We start from the raw sequence: 21393 nt of genomic DNA on the forward strand, positions 1-21393 counted from the left end.
TTCTCTGTCACAGCAAATCAAGGACGAGATCGAGTCTCAGCAGCGACCGGTGGCCACTTGCTTGGAGCAAATCCGACAGATTGTGCTCACTGGCGGCGATGTTCTGTCCGCCCCAGAGGTAACCACCCTGGAGAATTCCGGACGGGAGTTGCGCTCGCGCGTCGATCGTGTCAATGATCGCACAGTGCGTCTGCTGCGTCGCCTGGAAGCGGGACGGGATGAGCTCACGAAGCTGCGCAGCGAACTGGATGTGTTCTCCGACTGGCTGCAAATGGCCAGGCGCACCCTCGAGGACAAGGAGCGATCGCTGTCGGATCTGACACGACTCGGATCGCAGGCAGACTCCATTCGGGAGTTTGTCAGCGATGTGATTGGCCATCAGGCCGATCTGCGCTTCATCACCATGGCCGCGCAGAAGTTTGTGGACGAGAGCAAGGAGTTCCTGGGCATACTCAACGATTTCCGCACTTCGCTGCCAGAGAGGCTGCCCCATGTGGAGCCGCTGGCCAGTGCCGAGAGCCCCATACGGCAGGAGGTGTCGCTGGTCTCTGCACAGTACAAGGATCTGCTGAATCGCGTGAATGCACTGCAGGATCGCGTCTCTGGCCTGGGCGGACGCCAGCGGGAGTATCAGGATGCGCTGGACAAGGCCAGCGAGTGGCTGAGGAGCGTGCATCCGCGCGTCTCCCGGCTCATTTCCGAGCCGATTGCCGGCGACCCCAAGGCCGTCCAAGACCAAATGAACGAGGCCAAGGCACTGCACAACGAGCTGCTCTCGAGCGGCCGCCTGGTGGACAACGCCCAGCAGGCGCTCGACAATCTGTTGCGCAGCCTCGGCGGCCAGCTCAGCCCCATGGAGATCAATCAGCTGGAGCTGCCCATCGCCGACATCAAGCAGAGCTACCAGCAGCTGCTGGACAACCTGGGCGAGCACTGCAAGAATCTCGACAAGACGCTCGTGCAGTCGCAGGGCGTGCAAGACGCGCTCGACAGCCTCGGTGGCTGGGTGGGCCAGGCGGAGGACAAGTACAAGCTGAACCTGCGCCCCGCCTCGCTGATCAAGGAGCGACTCCAGGAGCAGATACGCGAGCACAAGGTGCTCCTAGCCGATCTGCAATCGCACCAGGCCAGCATCGATAGCGTCCAGATCTCGGCCAAGCATCTGCTGGCGAGCGCCTCGAATGCGCGCATCGCCAAGAAGGTGGAAGCCAATCTGAACGACGTCACCGGGAAGTTTGAGAAGCTCTACGAAAAGGTGAACAAGCGTGGCGAGTTCCTGGACGATGTCTACGGCCGCCTGAGCCGATATCTGGACGAGATTAGCACCGTGGAGCAGCGCATGGGCAGCCTGCAGGAGGCACTGGACAGTCGCGAGACCAGTCTGCTGTCCACCGAGGAGCTGGCCCGTCGCATGCACGAGCTGTCGCGCGACAAGGATCAGCTGGCGCCACAATTCGAGGATTGTGTGCGCCAGGGCAAGGATCTGATTGGTCTGCGCGATGTCACCGACACCGGGGCCCTGCGGGATCGCATCAAGGCACTGGAATCGCAGTGGCGCAACATCAACATCAGCATCGATGAGCGGGCGAAGCTGTCGAAGCAGAAGGCCGAGCAGCAGCTCGCCTACGAGGGACTCAAGGACCAAGTGCTCGCCTGGCTGGCCAGCACTGAGGCGCGCGTCAACGGCCTGCCGCCGGTGGCCATCGATCTGGACCGCATTCGGCAGCAGCACGACGAGCTGAAGCCCATCTGCAAGGACTATCGCGACTACGCGCCCACCATTGACAAGATCAACGATGTGGGAGCGCAGTACGATGCCTTGATACGGCCCGAGAGCCCCGCCAGGAAACGCTCCACGTACAGCCCGATCAAGCGGACGAGCCCGCTGCGACGCATGTCCGGAGCGGATCAGAACGCTAGGAGCCCCAGCCCCACCAAGGGAGGCATTCTGTCGCCACTATCGACTGGTTCCAGTGGATTCGGTAGCCGCAGATCCTCTCAGGATGGCTTCCAGCTGTCGGAGCTGTCGCCCGTGCAGCAGCAGCTGAGCGAGATCAACAATCGCTACGGGCTGATTGGCGTGCGACTGAACGATCGCCAGCACGAGCTGGACAACCTGAGCGAGGAGCTGCGCAAGCAGTACGAGAACCTCAAGGGGCTGGCCCAGTTCCTCGAGCGCATTCAGCGCCAGGTGCCCAAGGAGTCGGTGTCCAACAAGGAGGAGGCCGAGCGCTGCATCAAGCAGGCGCGCAAGATCCTCGAGGACATGTACGAGAAGCAGAGCCTGCTGGACACCACCAAGGCCCAGATCAAGGACATCCTGCGTCGCAAGTCGGATGTGCCCGGCGCCGAGCAGCTGCGCCTCGAAAACGACGGCATCCAGGAGAAGTGGAAGAATCTCAACGACATCTGCAAGAACCGCATCGCCTTCGCGGAGAAGCTGCGCGACTTCCTCGACACCCACGGCAACCTCAAGGGCTGGCTGGACAGCAAGGAGCGCATGCTGACGGTCCTGGGACCCATCTCCTCGGACCCCCGCATGGTCCAGAGCCAGGTGCAGCAGGTGCAAGTGCTCCGCGAGGAGTTCCGCACCCAGCAGCCGCAGCTGAAGCACTTGCAGGATCTTGGACACGATGTGGTCGATCATTTGGCCGGCACACCCGATGCCCAGGCCGTCGAGATCAAGCTCAAGGACATCATTGGCAAGTGGGAGGATCTGGTGGGCAAGCTCGATGATCGCGCCAACAGTCTGGGCGGCGCCGCTGACAGTTCCAAGGAGTTCGATGCGGCCGTCAATCGGCTGCGCGAGGCTCTGCAGAACATCAGCGACAGCCTGGACACGCTACCCTTGGATGGGGATCACCAGGAGAATCTGCGCAAGATCGAGAACCTGGAGCGACAACTGGAGGGCCAACGCCCGCTCCTGGCCGACGTGGAACAGTCCGCGGCCACGCTCTGCAATATTCTCGGGGATCCTGCCTCGCGGGCCGATGTCAATGGCCGCGTGGCCGCCCTGGAGAAGCAGTACTCGGCGCTGCAGAAGAAGCTGGACACCAAGAAGGCCGAGACAGAGGCCTCCCTGCGGGATGGCCGCCACTTTGCCGAGAACTGCTCCAAGACACTGGGCTGGCTGTCGGGCGAACTCTCGAACCTGAGCGATCGCCTGCTGGTCTCGGCCCACAAGCCGACGCTGCAGCACCAGATCGACACCCACGAGCCCATCTACCGTGAGGTGATGGCCCGCGAGCATGAGGTTATTATGCTCATCAACAAGGGCAAGGATCTGTCCGATCGCCAGCAGGATCGCGGAGTCAAGCGCGACCTGGAGCGCATCCAACAGCAGTGGGAGAAGCTGCGCCGCGAGGCCGTCGATCGGCACACGCGCCTGCAGACATGCATGGAGCACTGCAAGAAGTACTCGCAGACCTCCGAGACGTTCCTCGCCTGGCTGCGCACCGCAGAGGACAAGCTGTCAGACCTGACGCCCGGCGTGCTGTCCAAGGCGAAGCTGGAGACGCGACTGCGCGACTTGCAGACCTTCCGCAGCGAGGTGTGGAAGCACTCTGGTGAGTTTGAGAACACCAAGGGTCTGGGCGACACCTTCCTCAGCAGCTGTGACATCGACAAGGAGCCCATCAAGGCCGAGCTGCAGGACATACGCGATCGCTGGGAGCGCCTGAACAACGACCTAATTGCGCGTGCCCACGAGATTGAGAACTGCTCGCGTCGCCTGGGTGACTTCAACGATGAGCTGCGCAATCTGGATCATTCGCTGGGCCGCTGCGAGGATCGCCTCGCTGCCCACGATGCTTTGGGTGGAGCTGCCAAGGATCCCAAGCTGCTGGAGCGTGTCAAGGCCATACGCGAGGAGCTGACAAACCTGAGCAAGCCCTTGCAGTCGCTCAAGGCTCTGGCCAAGGACATAAGCGCCGAGGCTAGAGCTGCCGGCGGCGATGCCGATCATCTGACCAACGAAGTGGACGGTCTGGCCGATCGCCTCTCGGAGCTGCAGGGACGCCTGGACGATCGTTGCGGTGAGCTGCAATCGGCTGCCACCGCCGTGTCCCAGTTCAACGAGCAAATGAAGAGCCTGGGCATCGACCTGAACGACCTGGAGACGGAGATCGAGAAGCTGTCGCCGCCCGCACGCGAGATCAAGATTGTGCAGCAGCAGCTGGACGATGTTGGCAAGCTTCAGAACAGACTGGACCGTCTGGTGGGTCGCCTCGAAGATGCCGAACGTGCCGCCGATGTCCTGGTGGACGCTGGCTTTGCCGCAGACACCACGCAGACGCGCGAACAAATCTCCACGCTGCGCAAGACGCTCGTCCGCCTGGACAATCGAGTGAAGGATCACGAGGACAATCTGCAGGCTACGCTGAAGGCCCTGCGCGAGTTCTACGACAATCAGTCGCGGACCCTCGACGACATTCAGGACGTGAGCGAGGAGTTCAAGCGCATGAAGCCGGTGGGCTCCGAGCTGGATCAGATACGTCGCCAGCAGGAGGACTTCCGCCAGTTCAGGGAGCGCAAGGTGGAGCCGCTGGCCCTCAATGTGGACAAGGTGAATGTGGCTGGACGGGATCTGGTGCGCTCTGCCGGCACCGGAGTCTCGACCAGCACGATCGAGAAGGATCTGGAGAAGCTGAACGATCGCTGGAATGACCTGAAGGAGCGCATGAACGAGCGCGATCGTCGCCTGGACGTGGCCCTGCTGCAGTCTGGCAAATTCCAGGAGGCCCTCGCCGGCCTCTCCAAGTGGCTGAGCGACACCGAGGAGATGGTGGCCAACCAGAAGCCGCCCAGCTGCGACTACAAGGTGGTCAAGGCCCAGTTGCAGGAGCAAAAGTTCCTCAAAAAGATGCTCCTCGATCGCCAGAACTCCATGGGCTCCCTGGCCAATCTCGGCCAGGAGGTGGCCAATCACTGCGAGCCCTCCGAGCGTGCGTCCATCGAGAAGCAGCTGAACGATCTGATGAAGCGCTTCGATGCCCTCACCGACGGTGCCGAGCAGCGCGAACAGGACTTGGAGGAGGCCATGGAGGTGGCCAAGCGTTTCCACGACAAGATCAGTCCCCTCGAAGTGTGGCTGGACGGCACAGAGCGCGCCGTAAAGTCCATGGAGCTGATACCCACAGACGAGGAGAAGATACAGCAGAGGATACGCGAGCACGACCGCCTGCACGACGAGATTCTCGGCAAGAAGCCCGACTTTACCGATCTGGCCGATGTGGCCGCCCAGCTGATGCATCTCGTCAGCGACGAGGAGGCTGTCAATCTCGGCGAGAAGGTGCGCGGCGTCACCGAGCGCTACACCGGCTTGGTTGATGCCAGCGACAACATTGGCGCCCTGCTCGCCGAGTCCCGCCAGGGACTGCGTCACTTGGTGCTCAGCTACCAGGATTTGGTGGCATGGATGGAGAGCATGGAGAACGAGCTGAAGCGCTTCAAGTCCGTGCCCGTGTACGCCGAGAAGCTGCTCGAGCAGATGGACCATCTGCTGGAGCTCAACGAGAACATTGCCGGCCACGCGTCGAATGTCGAAGCCACCGTGGAGTCCGGCGCCGAGCTGATGAAGCACATCTCCAACGACGAGGCCATCCAACTGAAGGACAAGCTGGACTCGCTGCAGCGTCGCTACGGAGATCTGACCAATCGCGGTGGGGATCTGCTAAAGAGCGCACAGAATGCGCTGCCACTGGTGCAGCAGTTCCACGAGGCGCACACGCGACTCGTCGAGTGGATGCAGACAGCCGAGACGGCGCTGGCACCCAGCGAGCCCCGTCAGGCGGATGTCCTGCGATTGGAGGGTGAGCTGGCCGAAATGCGGCCCATTTTGGACACCATCAATCAGGTGGGTCCGCAGCTGGGACAACTGTCGCCCGGCGAGGGAGCGGCCACCATCGAGAGCATTGTGACGCGCGACAACCGGCGCTTCGACTCGATCGTGGAGCAGATCCAACGCAAGGCCGAGCGGCTGCATTTGAGCAACCAGCGGGCCAAGGAGGTCACCGGCGACATTGATGAGCTGCTGGAATGGTTCCGCGAGATGGACACCACGCTGCGCGAGGCCGATCATCCGGCCATGGAGCCGAAACTGGTGCGTGCCCAGCTGCAGGAGCACCGCTCGATCAACGACGACATCTCCAGTCAGAAGGGACGCGTGCGCGATGTGACCGCCGCCTCCAAGAAGGTGTTGCGGGAGTCGCCGCAGAGCGAGAACACGGCCACGCTGCGCGAGAAGCTGGATGACCTCAAGGAGATCGTCGACACGGTCGCCCAGCTGTGCAGCGAGCGTCTGGGCATCCTTGAGCAGGCCCTGCCCCTGTCGGAGCACTTTGCGGACTCGCACCAGGGCCTCACCGCCTGGCTGGACGACATGGAGCAGCAAATCTCACGCCTGAGCATGCCCGCCCTGCGTCCCGACCAGATCACGCTGCAGCAGGACAAGAACGAGCGCCTGCTGCAGTCGATTGCGGAGCACAAGCCACTCCTGGACAAGCTGAACAAGACAGGGGAGGCATTGGGGGCACTGGTGGCCGACGAGGACGGTTCAAAGATCAACGAGATTCTCGACACGGACAACGCCCGGTATGCCGCCCTCCGGCTGGAGCTGCGCGAGCGACAGCAGGCGCTGGAGAGTGCCCTGCAGGAGTCCAGTCAGTTCTCCGACAAGCTGGAGGGCATGCTGCGGGCCCTGGCCAATACAGTGGATCAGGTGAACCAATTGGATCCGCTGTCCGCCCTGCCGCAGAAGATTCGCGAGCAGATCGAGGACAACGACGCTTTGATGGATGACCTGGACAAGCGGCAGGATGCCTTCAGTGCCGTGCAGCGGGCGGCCAATGATGTCATTGCCAAGGCGGGCAACAAGGCCGATCCGGCTGTGCGCGACATCAAGGCGAAGCTGGAGAAGCTCAACAATCTGTGGAACGATGTGCAGAAGGCAACCAAGAAGCGCGGCAGCTCGCTGGACGATATCCTGAGCGTGGCCGAGCCCTTCTGGAAGCAGCTGAACAGCGTGATGAAGACCCTCAAGGATCTGGAGGAGACGCTCTCCTGCCAGGAACCGCCAGCAGCCCAGCCACAGGACATCAAGAAGCAGCAGGTGGCCCTGCAAGAGATCCGCCATGAGATCGACCAGACCAAGCCAGAGGTCGAGCAGGTGCGCCGTCATGGCAGCAACCTGATGAACATGTGCGGCGAACCCGACAAGCCAGAGGTGAAGAAGCACATCGAGGACCTGGACAATGCCTGGGACAACATCACGGCGCTGTATGCCAAGCGCGAGGAGAACCTCATCGATGCCATGGAGAAGGCCATGGAGTTCCACGAGACACTCCAGAACCTGCTCAAGTTCCTCACCAAGGCCGAGGACAAGTTTGGCCATCTGGGACCCGTGGGCTCCGACATTGATGCCGTCAAGCGACAGATTGAGCAACTCAAGTCGTTCAAGGATGAAGTCGATCCGCATATGGTCGAAGTAGAAGCATTAAACAGGTAAGGACCATCCACCCACAAACCTATCCTTCTTGTATCTCTTCCCGAATCGATTTAAATCTAATATTTTATCGCCCTTGGTTACGTCGCGTCCCCCATCATCGTCGCGTCAATTGGCAGAGGTCTAGAAAGGCAAGAAATCTCAACAAAAATCTCGTTAGTGCCTTCGTTTGTTCGTTCGTTCATTCGTTCGTTGTGTATTTGTTAAGTGCCTGATGACTGATCACTGGATGGATCTACTGAGATCCACTGAGATTGAACCTGAATCGCGCATGTTTGTTTGCAATTGCCACAGAATCACACACAGTGCACGCTCGAGAGAGCGAACTATTATGCCCGGTACTCACATATATTTGGGGGTTAATTTGATTAGGTCTAGATCCTTGGGGACTATAAGAGGTAGAGCAGCCAAATGTTGTGGCTAGACTCCTCTGATTTCACATTAATTCAGTTGAGTCTACAGCCAAAGATCTGCAGCATTCTATCCAAGAATCAGAGAAACTTCCGAATTGCCAACTAGATTGAACCCCTCAAGTTGGAGTTTTGAGTGAGCGAGTTCCAATGGATAATAATTTGTTGTTGGAAAGAAAGAAATACAGAAACCACTAGAATAATCTGCATTAGGTGGGGCAAACGTACGGAGTACCGGGTATATTTTAGTGTCGCGGCACCTGTGTGTTTTGCTTACCCGAGTGTGCACCCAAAGTATTAGTCGTACTTTTACTCTGCCAAACTTTTGCATGAATTGTTCGCTCAACAGATGCGTCTGGCATCTGTACTGCTTTGCTTGCTGTTACTGTAGATGATTTATTGTAGAGGAATCATCTTGCTAATCCCACAACTGATGCCTCCTTACAGACAAGCTGTGGAACTGACGGAACGCACTTCACCCGAGCAAGCGGCATCCATACGGGAGCCCCTGTTGGTGGTCAATCGTCGCTGGGAGGCTCTGCTGCGCGGCATGGTCGACAGGCAGAAGCAGCTGGAGCACGCACTGCTCCACTTGGGTCAATTCCAGCACGCGCTCAACGAGCTGCTGGTCTGGATCGACAGGACAGACGGCACTTTGGATCAGTTGAAGCCGGTAAGAGTTGAAGCTGCCAAAGCCCAGCCAGCGGGGGAATAATCTTTGGTTACTTTCCTTCACAGATACCCGGAGACCCACAACTGCTCGAGGTTGAGCTGGCCAAGCTAAAGGTGCTGGCCAACGATATACAGGCGCACCAGAATTCGGTGGACACGCTGAACGATGCTGGCAGGCAGCTGATTGAGACGGAGAAGGGTTCCGTGGAGGCGTCGACTACGCAGGAGAAGCTTCGCAAGCTGAACAACGAATGGAAGCAGCTGCTGCAGAAGGCCAGCGACCGACAGCACGAGCTGGAGGAGGCGCTGCGCGAGGCTCATGGCTATATATCCGAGGTCCAAGACATCCTCGGATGGCTGGGCGATGTGGACGCCGTGATTGGAGCCAGCAAGCCAGTGGGTGGCCTCCCAGAGACCGCCACCGAGCAGCTGGAGCGCTTCATGGAGGTGTACAACGAGTTGGACGAGAACAGGCCCAAGGTGGAGACGATCCAGGCCCAGGGCCAGGAGTACATCAAGCGCCAGAACCAGATGAAGGTCTCCTCCAGCAATCTGCAGCACACGCTGCGCACGCTGAAGCAGCGCTGGGACGCCGTCGTCTCGAGGGCATCCGACAAGAAGATCAAGCTGGAGATTGCCCTCAAGGAGGCCACAGAGTTCCACGACACGCTGCAGGCGTTCGTCGAGTGGCTGACGCAGGCCGAGAAGCAGCTATCGAATGCTGATGCTGTTTCGCGGGTTCTGGAAACGATCCAAGCCCAGATGGAGGAGCACAAGGTGCTGCAGAAGGACGTGAGCACACATCGCGAGGCCATGCTGCTGCTGGACAAGAAGGGCACACATCTCAAGTACTTCAGCCAGAAGCAGGATGTGATCCTCATCAAGAACCTGCTCGTCTCCGTGCAGCATCGGTGGGAGCGCGTTGTCAGCAAGGCGGCGGAGCGCACCAGAGCTCTGGATCATGGCTACAAGGAGGCGCGTGAGTTCAACGATGCCTGGAGCGGCATGATGCAGTATCTGCAGGAGACCGAGCAGGTCCTAGACCAGATCATCGAGGAGGCCACCGCCTCCAAGGAGCCGCAAAAGATCAAGAAGTACATTGCCAAGCTGAAGGAGACCCATCGCCAGCTGGCCGCCAAGCAGACAGTCTATGACGGCACCATGCGCACCGGCAAGAACCTCATGGAGCGGGCGCCCAAGGGCGACAGGCCCGTGCTGGACAAGATGCTGCTGGAGCTGAAGGAGCAGTGGACCCGTGTCTGGTCGAAGAGCATCGAACGCCAGCGCAAGCTGGAGGAGGCCCTGCTGTTGTCGGGCCAGTTCAGCGATGCTTTGGGCGAACTCTTCGAATGGCTGAAGAAGGCCAAGAGCCGCCTGAACGAGAACGGACCCGTCCACGGCGACCTGGAGACGGTGCAGGGCCTGTGCGAGCACCACAAGCACATTGAGCAGGATCTGCAGAAGCGGGCCGCTCAGATGCAGGGCGTGCTGAAGACCGGACGCGATCTGGAGCGATCGGGCAACAACCCCGAGGTGGGACGGCAGCTGGATGAGCTGCAGGCCATTTGGGAGGAGGTCAAGAGCGCCGTCGGTAAACGCGGCGAGCGCCTCCAAGTGGCCCTGGTCGATGCTGAGAAGCTAAATGCCCGTGTCCAGGCTCTGTTCGACTGGCTGGATCATGCCGAGCACAAGCTGCGCTACGCCAAGAACGCCCCAGACGATGAGAAGGTGTCGCGCGAGATGATGGACATTCACGTGGAGTTCATGAAGGACCTGCGCGTGCGCGAACGCGAGAAGACGGAGACGTTCGAGTATGCCGAGGACATCATTGGCAAGGCCTATCCGGACGCCATTCCCATCATCAAGAACTGGCTGTCGATCATTCAGCAGCGCTGGGAGGAGGTCCGCCAATGGGCCATCAACCGCGAATCGAAGCTGGGGCTGCACCTGCAGTCGCTCAAGGATCTGGACGATAACATTGAGGAGCTGCTGGCATGGCTGACCGGGCTCGAGGGCACTCTGTTGAGTAAGTCACTCGCTACTGCACTTGCCAGTATGTCTAGAAAACTAAAATGTATGCCCTCTTACAGACCTGAAGCACGAACAGCTGCCGGATGAAATTCCACCCGTGGAGAAGCTCATCGAGGACCATAAGGAGTTCATGGAGAACACGGCTCGCCGCCAGACCGAGGTGGATCGCGCCTGCAAGCCGCGCCAGCTGCCACCCGGTGCTCGGAAACCATCCCGCAGCGGCAAGACGCCAGTGTAAGTAGACGTTCCGCTCCCAGAAACATTCTGGCAGCCCAGTGGCTGCCACTGGCTTGTAGTAGCACCGCTGTTGCCGTACCTCTATCTGTATATATTTATCTGTTTACTATTATTTTGTACATGTATTTACTTTTGCAATTTCTTTTTGTACTTTCTTTTTGTATCCACTCCGCCACTTTATTGCTACAAAATCAATATCAAAATACTCCCCCCGCAACGTCTTGCACACTTTCTCTGCCTATCCAAAACAAAAACCAAACAAAAAACAAACCAAACACCAACCAAATCCAATCAACGATCGATATACAGTCGTGGCTCCAGTCACGATCTGCGTGAACAGTCGCCCGATGGCATGAGGCGTCAAAGGTTTGACCGCAACTTTATACATTCTATAATTTCCGCTACTCGTTATACATCCAATACGCTTACCCGATCGACTCTGCTTACTCACACAAGTATCCAACCCAAAAAAACAAAAAGAAAACACCGCAGTGCCCCACTCCCACCCTCAACCACATGACACTCCAAAGCAGCGTTGGAACTCGACTCCTACCGCTGCTTTAACTATCTCCCGAATGTAGCGCTAAAAACCCGTAGCAGCTAATCCACTACCACCACCAATCATACAAAGCCTGCGCACACACCACAACCTGCTTAATCACTGCTGACAAAACTGTTCACATTGCTCTCAAACTGTAATCTAATCCATGTTTGCCTCTTTCTCTCTCTCCTCTCTCTCTCCCACAGCTTCAAGGGCTCTCGCGACCAGGGACTCAATGCCCGCAAGGGAAGGTGAGTTCTCAACGGCTTACACTTACCAAGTATCTCTGAATAGATAGATTCCGCATGTCTTACAAAATTCACAAAATCAAAAATGAATTTATTTTGTTATTTCAAACTTTACAACTTGCAAATATTTTGGAAATGCTGCGTCTACAACTATTCGAACTATACTATAAATATTTATACCTATATCTATTTGGAAATTTGTGTATTTTATGTATCTGTGCATTGTGTATTTTGTTCGTGTTACTTTACCATATTTTGTTTTGTTTTTGTCTCTTTTTGAATCTACTTTCATCTACGCCTACGTATACGTTGCCTCATATCGCTCGAATATCAATCAAAACTATGCATCTTGCCGCTTTATTTGCCCAAAATCAATGTACAAACCAATTATCTGTGTGCAGTCGTGTCACGCCCACACGTGACACGCCCGACAGAGACCGTCTGCCGCACTACGGCCCCAGATTCTCACCAAGGTAAGTGCCGCCCATCATCATTGAGTGCGCCTCTCACAAGCTGTGCATGTCTAGTGCTCGTGCTTCTTATGTAGTTTCGGATTGGATCATCTCTAGCTCTGTCTCTGGTATTATTTCTCATATGCTGCTCTCCTCCTCCTTTTGTAATTAGCTCAACTGGACCCGAACTTGAATTCCGTTCGCCACGCGCCAAGCTTCTTTGGACCAAGTGGCGCGATGTCTGGATGCTCTCATGGGAGCGCCAGCGTCTGCTCAACGATCATCTGCTGTATCTGAAGGATGTGGAGCGTGCACGTAACTTTAGCTGGGACGATTGGCGCAAGCGCGTAAGTATTCAACAGCCTCAAAGGTACAGCCAGCCCAAACATTATTATTTATGCCACTTTTTGTGCCTGCTTAACAGTTCCTCAAGTACATGAATCACAAGAAGTCGCGCCTGACGGATCTGTTCCGCAAAATGGACAAGGACAACAATGGCATGATACCACGCGATGTCTTCATCGACGGAATACTCAACACGAGTAAGTTGCAAGCAATCATTTATTTGGACTTCATTGCTGATGCCATCAATTTGTTGTAGAATTCGACACATCTGGTTTGGAAATGAAGGCCGTGGCCGATCTGTTCGATCGCAATGGCGAGGGCCTCATTGACTGGCAGGAGTTCATTGCCGCCCTGAGGCCCGACTGGCAGGAACGCAAGCCTGCCAACGACTCGGACAAGATACACGACGAAGTCAAGCGCCTGGTCATGCTCTGCACGTGCCGACAGAAGTTCCGTGTGTTCCAAGTGGGCGAGGGCAAGTACAGAGTAAGTTTGGCCAAGCTACTGCCCAGCCAGCAGAGACTAATGCTTGCCTCTTTTGCAGTTTGGAGATTCACAGAAACTGCGCCTGGTTCGCATCCTGCGCAGCACTGTTATGGTGCGCGTGGGTGGCGGCTGGGTGGCCCTGGATGAATTCCTGACGAAGAACGATCCCTGTCGCGGTAAGTTGCTCGGTTAATATTTCTAGCTATCCAAAAAAACACACCATACTATGTAGTTGTGTTGCGTACACACACACACACATTTTCGAAATTTGTTGAACTTCAACCATTCCATCATCAGTATTCCAGTACCAGTATCAGTCCCAGTCCCAGTCCCAGTCCCAATATCAGTCCCAATTGCATACAAAACATACATACATCCATCCAACCATATCTATTATACTATTCTAGCGTAATCTTGTAGTCCACATCTGAAATCTTAAACATCTTAAGCCACCCCGCATTCCACATGCATTTTGTCCATCCAGATCCAGATGTGCCATGCATCACCCTGATCATCCATACATCTCATATAAACCAAATGAAAATCATATGCATATCACATTTAGGGACAGTTGTGCTTAACAACTAATTATGATTTAATGCTAAATATTAATAATACCAAACGGATATGGTCATTTAACCACAACCAACAACCAACCAACAATCAAAAATATTGTGCCTAAAACAAAAACATAAAAACAACACCCCTTGGAACAATTAGAACAATAAACCTCTAAACAGTTCTGACCATCGATTAAACCTCATTCTACTCGTACTCTACTATATAATTTTGGTCCAAAAGTTGCCTAAAATAAAGCTACAAATTAACAGTCGCGTTTGTTTTTATTGCCATCCAGCCAGCGCCTATGCCGCCTCCGCCTCATACACAATAACCCAAACGAAATCAACAAGCAAAAATCCCAATGAAATCCAAAGCCCAGCCTAGCGCCTTGGACTTAGTCATTTTGCTGTACTCATGCTCATTTATGTCGCTTCGATTCTTAACTGCGTAACAATTGAAATATATGTACTGTGCCCATAAAACTCACCCATAACCACATCCTTCCTGCCTTTCCTTCCTACTGTAACTAGTGTTAGATAGTGCTATTAACGCCTAACTATTATATGTATTACTATTACTCGTAGACCTACTTTAATGCATGATCTTCATTTTGTTAACCCACTCGCTCTGTTGCTATCCAACTAACATTCTGCTTAACAGCTGCAGTCGCGCCTGCTGTTAACTAACAGCACTGTCTAACAGCAGTGCCGTGCCGTTCATGTCACACATTCTATATGTTTGAAGCCGAAGCCTCTCACCAAATTTCGTTGTGCGTCTCGTCTCTTCTCTTGCCAAAATTAGATAACAATTGAATTTTAGTGTATCTGTGTTTTTTGTTTCGTTTTTTACTAATCAAATTTTATGTTTCCCCCTTTTTCTTTTTTTTCCAAATGGTTATTTTCCGTTACTTATTGAACCGAAATACCGTACAATGATTGAATCTGTTGAATAAATGATCCCGATAAATATGCAAACACTTCGCTTGCGCCGCCCACGTCCACGCCCACGCCCACGCCCGATATGCACCCGCCTGTGCCCACAAAACACGAACAAAAACCAAACATAACCAACACTGAAAATACTGTGTCAAATTCTACTCTGCGGTAACGATATTTCGCTGTTATTGTTGTTGTTTGCTTATATGTTCGCCCTACAACAAACATTGACCGAAAACATACTCGTGCGCGCCTGTATCGTGTATGTGTTGTGTGTGTGTGTGTGGTGTCTATATATGTGTGTATATATATGTATATATATATTGTACCACCATGTCAACCGCTACCGCCTGCCTAATGCCACACTGTTACCGCCTCGGAGCAGCCAAGGGACGCACTAACATTGAGCTGCGCGAACAATTCATATTGGCCGATGGCGTCTCGCAGAGCATGGCCGCATTCACGCCCAGACGTTCCACGCCCAATGCAGCCGCCACTGCCACCTCCTCACCCAATGCCCAAAATGGCGGCAGCTCCAACTTGCCGCCATATATGAGTGGACAGGGTCCCATCATCAAGGTAAATCAAAGAACAGAAACATAACGTTACGCGGGTAACGAGTAACACGAACCGAAAGTGTGAAACCGATATTCAAATCCTGGCCCCAATCCTAACCACCACCCCCACCAAACCTTCTCTATCCATCCATCCGTACATCCATTAAGGAAGGGCACGAGGTAAGTGCGCCTTTCGTTTTGGGTTATTTCGTTGTGTGTGTTGTTGACAAAGCAAAGCTCTCGCCAAAGCTGCTGCTGCGCCGCCGACTCTTGATTTGTTGTACTAAGTATATCTGCATGAGAACATTTTCGTATAATTTTACTTGTACGTACCTTTATACTACATACATATATATTGTTGTTGCCTCTCTATTCATTTTTGCGACCTTTTTGAGTTAATGCTAGAGTACAGTACACCCCGTCCAAGCACAAGAGGTTGAGCCATTGAGGTTGTCAGGCGCTAGGCGCTAGGCGCTAGGCGCTAGGTTGTTAGGTTCTTAGGTTGTTGTCCATGCCTTAAATGATCATATGCCGTTTGCCAGCTGCCTTATGCTGTCCAATGTTGGCTAAACGTATCCAAAATTGATTTCTATACATGTAGCTGATGAGCACTTGGCCGAATTAATGCCAATCTTTGAGAAAATCCGTGCACAAGACCAAGTTCCATGCGCCTTTCCCATACACATGGGTGCCGGCGGCACGGTATTCGTCCGATGCAATACCAGCCGCTCGGTCCCGCTGAGTCCACATGTGCTGCATTGTCATCCAACAACACACTGGGTAAGTCCATTGCCCATTGATTGGCGGCGGAGTGAGAGAAGGATGAGCCGGAGAAGCCACAGAAGGAGGAGAATCTCTGAATCAATTCGGTTCCATTTTCAGCGGGTCTAGTGGGGTTCCGATCGTCCATAAAAGATCACAGCTAATCGTTAGCTCTCTTCCACACAGGTTCGCGAGCGATCCGTTCGTTCCATTCCCATGTCGCGGCCATCGCGCTCGTCCCTCTCGGCCAGCACACCCGACTCTCTGAGCGACAACGAGGGCAGCCACGGCGGACCCTCGGGCCGGTACACACCGCGCAAGGTCACCTACACGAGCACACGCACAGGCCTCACGCCAGGAGGCTCTCGTGCCGGCTCCAAGCCCAACTCACGCCCGCTCAGCAGACAAGGATCGAAGCCACCATCACGACATGGCTCCACGCTGTCGCTGGATAGCACGGGTAAGCCTCAGCTGCGCATTTCGATCTTCCAATGGATGCAATTTACATTTTCTTTATATTCCCGCAGACGATCACACGCCCTCACGCATTCCGCAACGTAAACCATCAACGGCAAGCACCGCCAGCGGCACTACGCCTCGGCCAGCGCGACTCTCAGTGACGACCACAACGCCAGGCAGTCGCCTGAATGGCTCCAGCACCATCACCCGTAAAACCGCCTCCGGCTCGGCCAGTCCAGCACCCACAAGGTAGGATTTTGGTGACAGTTGCTCTGCACTGCACACATTTCAGAGTGGGGAATTCAATGGGGAAAGTGGGACACCAATTCAATCAACTCTTATTAATTTATGACTTTTATTTTCCACATTATTTTCGGTTTACCGCATTAACTTTTGAACAACACAACTCACACAAACAAACAACCAACCAAACATCATGAAACGCTAACAAACAACTCCAATTGGCATTTGAAACATTTGAAATTTTGCTTGAACGCAACTAAAACAAAACCAAACAAAACAAAACAAATACAAAAATACCTGCATATGCCCGAAAACAAATCCCATCCTAAAAATAAAACCTAAACAAAATACTCAAAACAGCAACGGAGGCATGAGTAGATCATCCAGTATACCAGCACTAACAGGCTTCGGCTTCAAAGCAATTAGGTAATACCGCTCCCAACACTTAACATAATTACAAGTTCATAAGCCTAGGCTAGACATAAGACATATCAAGAGATAGCGCAGGATGATCGATCAGTGGTTATGGTTTATTATATAGATATATGCTAACTACTCGTATTGTTGTACTTACCATCCCCACACCTAAAGCCGCCCATCACGGATACCGATTAAGATACCCTCATTCGATTCCAAGTCAACATCGCCCACCAACTCGACTACGAATCCAACCAGCTTGGGGTAAAGTTGATAAGCACTCAAGAAAGACATTTACTAGCAAATTTACAACTCTATCTATAGCAAGTAATTATTATCTAATTAATGTTGTTTTTAAGTTATTTGTACCTTGATTGTTGTGGACGCTTTCCGAGCATGTCGAATGTCGGAACTGTTAATGTGCGCATGCCACTGCCATGAAAACAACCAGCAACAAAAGCTTTCAACTAATGCTTTACTTATCTAAGATTTGTTTCTAGACTAGTATTACTTTTGTTTCTGTTATTTGTTTGATTTGGAAATCATTTGTTGAATCATTTGACTAACTGATTTATTTTTACCATCTCCTGCCTGTAGGCGGAACATCAGCGGAAGCTCGACCCCGTCGGGTATGCAGACACCGCGCAAGAGTTCGGCGGAGCCGACATTCAGCTCGACCATGCATCGCACAGCACGAGGCACCACACCAACGGAGAAGCGCGAACCTTTCCGGCTCTAGGATGGCTAAATGAGTAGAAATATGGAGACGAAGAATGCCAATATTTAAACCCTACACACAACAAACAAACTTATGTACTAACTACGCACTGATGTTCTAAACTAAACTAAACCCCGCTCCCCAATGATCGTGAGAGAGACTACATTAGCAATGAATGTAGCAGGAACACACACAGCACAGAGTTCTGTGGAGACTTACTTTCAAGTGCCCGTTTATACCACTTACGAGTATAGTATATATTTTGTAAAAGACACATACGTACATATGTATGTATGTAGAGGATATGTGGAAGATGCAGACATACATATAGCTAGCACACAAAGTTGATCGGAGAAGCAAGCAACCTACTTACGAGTACTACTAATACAAATACTACACTACCTTTTGCTACTACTAATTTGTAATGTCCACTACCCCCCTCCCATTCACTAGTTATACATGTTTCCAAAATTATAATTTGTATATACTTATAAACGAAACGACGAGAAAACAAGCGTAAATTAATGAAAAATACACTCCAAGTGCTCCAAGGCAAGTAAAAAAATTACAAGAATTAATTCTAAAATTAAAAAAAATATATCGAAAAAAAACCACATTCGAATGAAATGTCGGGAGCTCTGTGGCAAACCTTTCTGTGTCTATGTGTCACCATTAAAATCGCCAGTTTGATGGTCCACTAGCCAGCTAGGGGCGTGGCAGAGTTCGTACGGCCAGAAAAATAACTAAAACACATTTAAGAGAGAAAAATTTGATTTTGTTCTGTTATTAAACTAATAGGATTGTGAAAAGTGTAAGCCGCATAAAGAAAATATTTAATTATATACTAAAAGTCATTACTATAAGTTTAATTAATATTTAACTGTTAAGTGAAAAACACACACGTACTACAAACAAACAAACACACACACCCACACCACACACACACAGATTTTGTATTGCATAATTATTTTGTTTTTGATATATGCAATTGCAACGCAACGAAAGTGGGAGAAATCGAAGCGAGTTGCGTCCCTCCCTTTATATAAATATTGTAAAATACTAATACTAAATTATTTTGTTGTACGAATCGAAAGAAAATGCATTAAACACGTTTTTTGTAATTCTATTAAATTAAAACAATTTAAATGAGAAATAAAATTTACAAAAAATATAACATAAAACCATGATTTGTACGTACTTAATATTTGATTCCTGTTTCCCCGCTTCACAGTAAAAGTTCGCTGCTTATTCCATGCTTTAGGTAGTTGATTTTATTCGTTATGGTTCCAAATCGTATTATTTATTTGACACATTGAAATTGAATTTTCGATACCCGAGTATGACTGTACACGAGTATAACCTTCGTCGATCCGTGCGGATGTCGGTACGGGTATTTTTATCTACACAAACACTCAATTAATTACAACATTTAATTTGTGCATGGCATGCACAGTGCATTTCACTGTCTCTGTCATATAGTCTCGGGCCTCATCTGACATCTGACTTCCCTTCCTTTTGCTGACTGACTAGATGGGGGTTCGTGGTTGGTTCCAACTTCAAGTATTTATGATGCTAGCGACTGCTAGATAGGGGGAAGGGGGAGATAAATATTTATCCTAAACATTGAGGGCAACTGCAGAAGAGTATGCGATGCGTATGGTAATATCAATATCAATATCAGTGTCTTCTTGGCCATCGTGTCTTTTGTATCGTATCGTATCGTATCGTATGGTATGGAGTGCTTTCGTCAACGCCAGCGCTGCCAGTGGTGCTGCTAAATACATGCTTGCTTTACTCTCTAGCTATCAAACCTAGTCATCCTCATCCTCATCCTCATTCTCATAATAGTAATCGTAATATCGTCTCGGCATGGTGCCGCAAGTCTTTTGCAAACCATTACAAATATCATTATAGTTAATATACAACTAAATATCAATGTTAATAGAAAATTAGCTAACCCGGTTCGCTAAAGCTAACTAAACATAAATACGACCAAAAAAAAAACATTCACAGAAACGAGTGCGCCTCACGAAACGAAACTTAAAAGAATCTGCTCTGTCTGGGATGGTGCTGGATTGTGTATTAGCAGCATGGCAACGCAATGGGTATCCGGAGCCGCATCAGTTCTGGAAGCCATTGTCACCTGGTAGGGCCAGAGCAGGCAGACTGAGACTTTGCCTGCTTTCCTGTCCCTGTAGTTGCGGCACTGCTGGCGCCCGAAGTGCCTCCAGTTGCGGCCGGGATTGGCTCTCGATCGCGATCGGCACGATGGTGGTGCCCATGGTGCTGATGGCGTCTGTTGCCGCGATAGTGACGACGATTATGATGCTGATAGTTGTTGTTTGTCGGCTCTGTCATGACACGATGCGTCTCCTGCACAACGGGTGCAAAAGTAGAGCTGCTTGTGGGTTTGGTGGCTTCGTCCTTGGCTGGTCCCTCCAACTTCCTAGCGGCCTCCGCCTCTTCACGACGACGACGACGCCGTACATCCTCCTCCGTCTCAATGGAAATGACGGCAGCACTATCGGCCTTTACATCAATGATGGCTCCACGACTCTTTTGCTGCAGATACAGCTGTGACATGCGGTGCTGCATTTCCCTGAGCTCCTGGGTCACTTTGAACTCGGGAGCGTTGATAAGCTCTGAGGGCGGCATGGCGCACTTCAGACTGTCCGACTCGTCGCTGATGTGTTCACGACAAACGGGGCACAACGCCTGGAAGGGATCAGCCGTCTTCTGCAGCCAGGCGGGCAGCTTCTCAAACTCCTCCTGGTAGTTGCGCCGCAGTGCATTCAAGTGCCTGGCCAGGCAGTAGCTGTGCAGGTAGTGAAAGCACTCGGTTCGAGTGAACTCGTCTCCCTCGGCGAATCCATACAGGCAGACCACGCACTGTCCGCTGGGCAGGTTGCTGCCAGTCAGATGCTCCCGCACCACCTCAATCAGGTCGAAGACGACGGGGAAGCCCAACGATTCCTTGATCTTGTCATTGCAGGCGGTGCGTATGGCCTCCAAGCGAGCGTCGTCTAGCCCCCGGGGTCGAAGCAGTTTAAATGTGGGACTGGCGTCTGGGTAACCCGGCGTCGGCTGAACCTGCAGCGTAACACATACGTACTGCTGCTCGGACTCTTCTCCAGTCAGGGGAAGAACTGTCGTCTCGATTAGGTCCACGTCGCCGCTTATGTTGGAAAGTAATTTCTGTGTTTAGTAGCATAGAGATTGGGTTTTCAGATAACCTACCTGGCAGAGCGCTTGATGCAAACATCCTCCATTAGAATTGCCTCCAGCGATTCCACCTCGTCTTGTAATCTGTGGGAAAACACTTGCCGTTAATAGAAAGCCGCTTTGCAAGCAATTTTCATTCACTTACGCGTCCATTTTATTCGGTTTTTTGTGCAGAATTTGAGTATTTTTGAGTTTTAAAAAATCGATTTGAGACACCAGAACAGTGTGACCGCGGATTAATCGATACAATATACCGCATGACCCTCAAAACTATACCTTCTCATTTTCAAAATATACCGTAAATATACCGAATCATAAATCATTTTCCACGATTTGGATATTACCAGCTGGTTGTGACTCTCAGCGCTAATGCTATTATTTTCTGCGATTGTTGAATACCTTGTCTGTGGACAGAGAGGCTTAGTTTTCCATTATTTTGCTACTCAAGGAACACCGTGTGACCGTCCGAACATGTTCTGGGTTCTATCTCAAAAATACCAAAAACACCAAACACATCAGAGTGCTGCCCAAAAGAATGCAATGGAAACTATAGTCTTGGCGCCCCATTCACACGATTTTCAAAGTTTATCTTGCAA

The 21393-nt window shown here is 52.2% G+C and overlaps 2 protein-coding genes across 43 annotated transcripts in view; one reads left to right on the forward strand and one right to left on the reverse strand.

The window, feature by feature from the left end:
• Positions 1-18171, forward strand: part of LOC117589543 (dystonin) — a 66118-nt gene extending 47947 nt beyond the window's left edge. For 14 of the 42 annotated variants that reach the window (XM_034281762.1, XM_034281770.1, XM_034281780.1 and 11 more), the window contains 18 exons: positions 14-7500; positions 7621-7656; positions 8359-8584; positions 8650-10609; positions 10674-10848; positions 11161-11217; positions 11599-11643; positions 12042-12113; positions 12265-12439; positions 12517-12634; positions 12694-12923; positions 12982-13099; positions 14805-14998; positions 15925-16198; positions 16266-16446; positions 16801-16866; positions 17032-17121; positions 17455-18171. In XM_034281762.1, coding sequence (XP_034137653.1) covers positions 14-7500; positions 7621-7656; positions 8359-8584; positions 8650-10609; positions 10674-10848; positions 11161-11217; positions 11599-11643; positions 12042-12113; positions 12265-12439; positions 12517-12634; positions 12694-12923; positions 12982-13099; positions 14805-14998; positions 15925-16198; positions 16266-16446; positions 16801-16866; positions 17032-17121; positions 17455-17596 — 11646 coding nt within the window. In that variant the 3' untranslated portion in view covers positions 17597-18171. Of the gene's footprint in view, positions 1-13; positions 7501-7620; positions 7657-8358; positions 8585-8649; positions 10610-10673; positions 10849-11160; positions 11218-11598; positions 11644-12041; positions 12114-12264; positions 12440-12516; positions 12635-12693; positions 12924-12981; positions 13100-14804; positions 14999-15577; positions 15757-15924; positions 16199-16265; positions 16447-16800; positions 16867-17031; positions 17185-17454 lie in introns of all 42 variants that reach the window. The other 28 variants (XM_034281878.1, XM_034281706.1, XM_034281846.1 and 25 more) reach the window with 15 other exon arrangements.
• Positions 18172-18820: 649 nt separating this feature from the next.
• LOC117589808 (E3 ubiquitin-protein ligase RNF25) lies at positions 18821-21072 on the reverse strand. The gene is made up of 3 exons (XM_034282029.1): positions 20943-21072; positions 20813-20881; positions 18821-20750 (listed from the first exon to the last, which is right to left on the reverse strand). The coding sequence occupies exons 1-3, from the start codon at positions 20948-20950 to the stop codon at positions 19715-19717; spliced, it is 1113 nt and encodes a 370-aa protein (XP_034137920.1). The 5' UTR covers positions 20951-21072; the 3' UTR covers positions 18821-19714.
• Positions 21073-21393: the final 321 nt, after the last annotated feature.

The sequence above is a fragment of the Drosophila guanche genome, unplaced genomic scaffold (assembly GCF_900245975.1).
Source record: "Drosophila guanche unplaced genomic scaffold, DGUA_6, whole genome shotgun sequence".
Lineage (NCBI taxonomy): Eukaryota > Metazoa > Arthropoda > Insecta > Diptera > Drosophilidae > Drosophila > Drosophila guanche.

What these genes read in the sequence shown, in the direction of transcription:
- LOC117589808 (XM_034282029.1), bottom strand. An exon ending in TGCATCAAGCGCTCTGCCAG is followed by an intron (nt 20,751 to 20,812) that starts GTAGGTTATCTG and finishes TTCCAACATAAG; the next exon opens with CGGCGACGTGGACCTAATCG.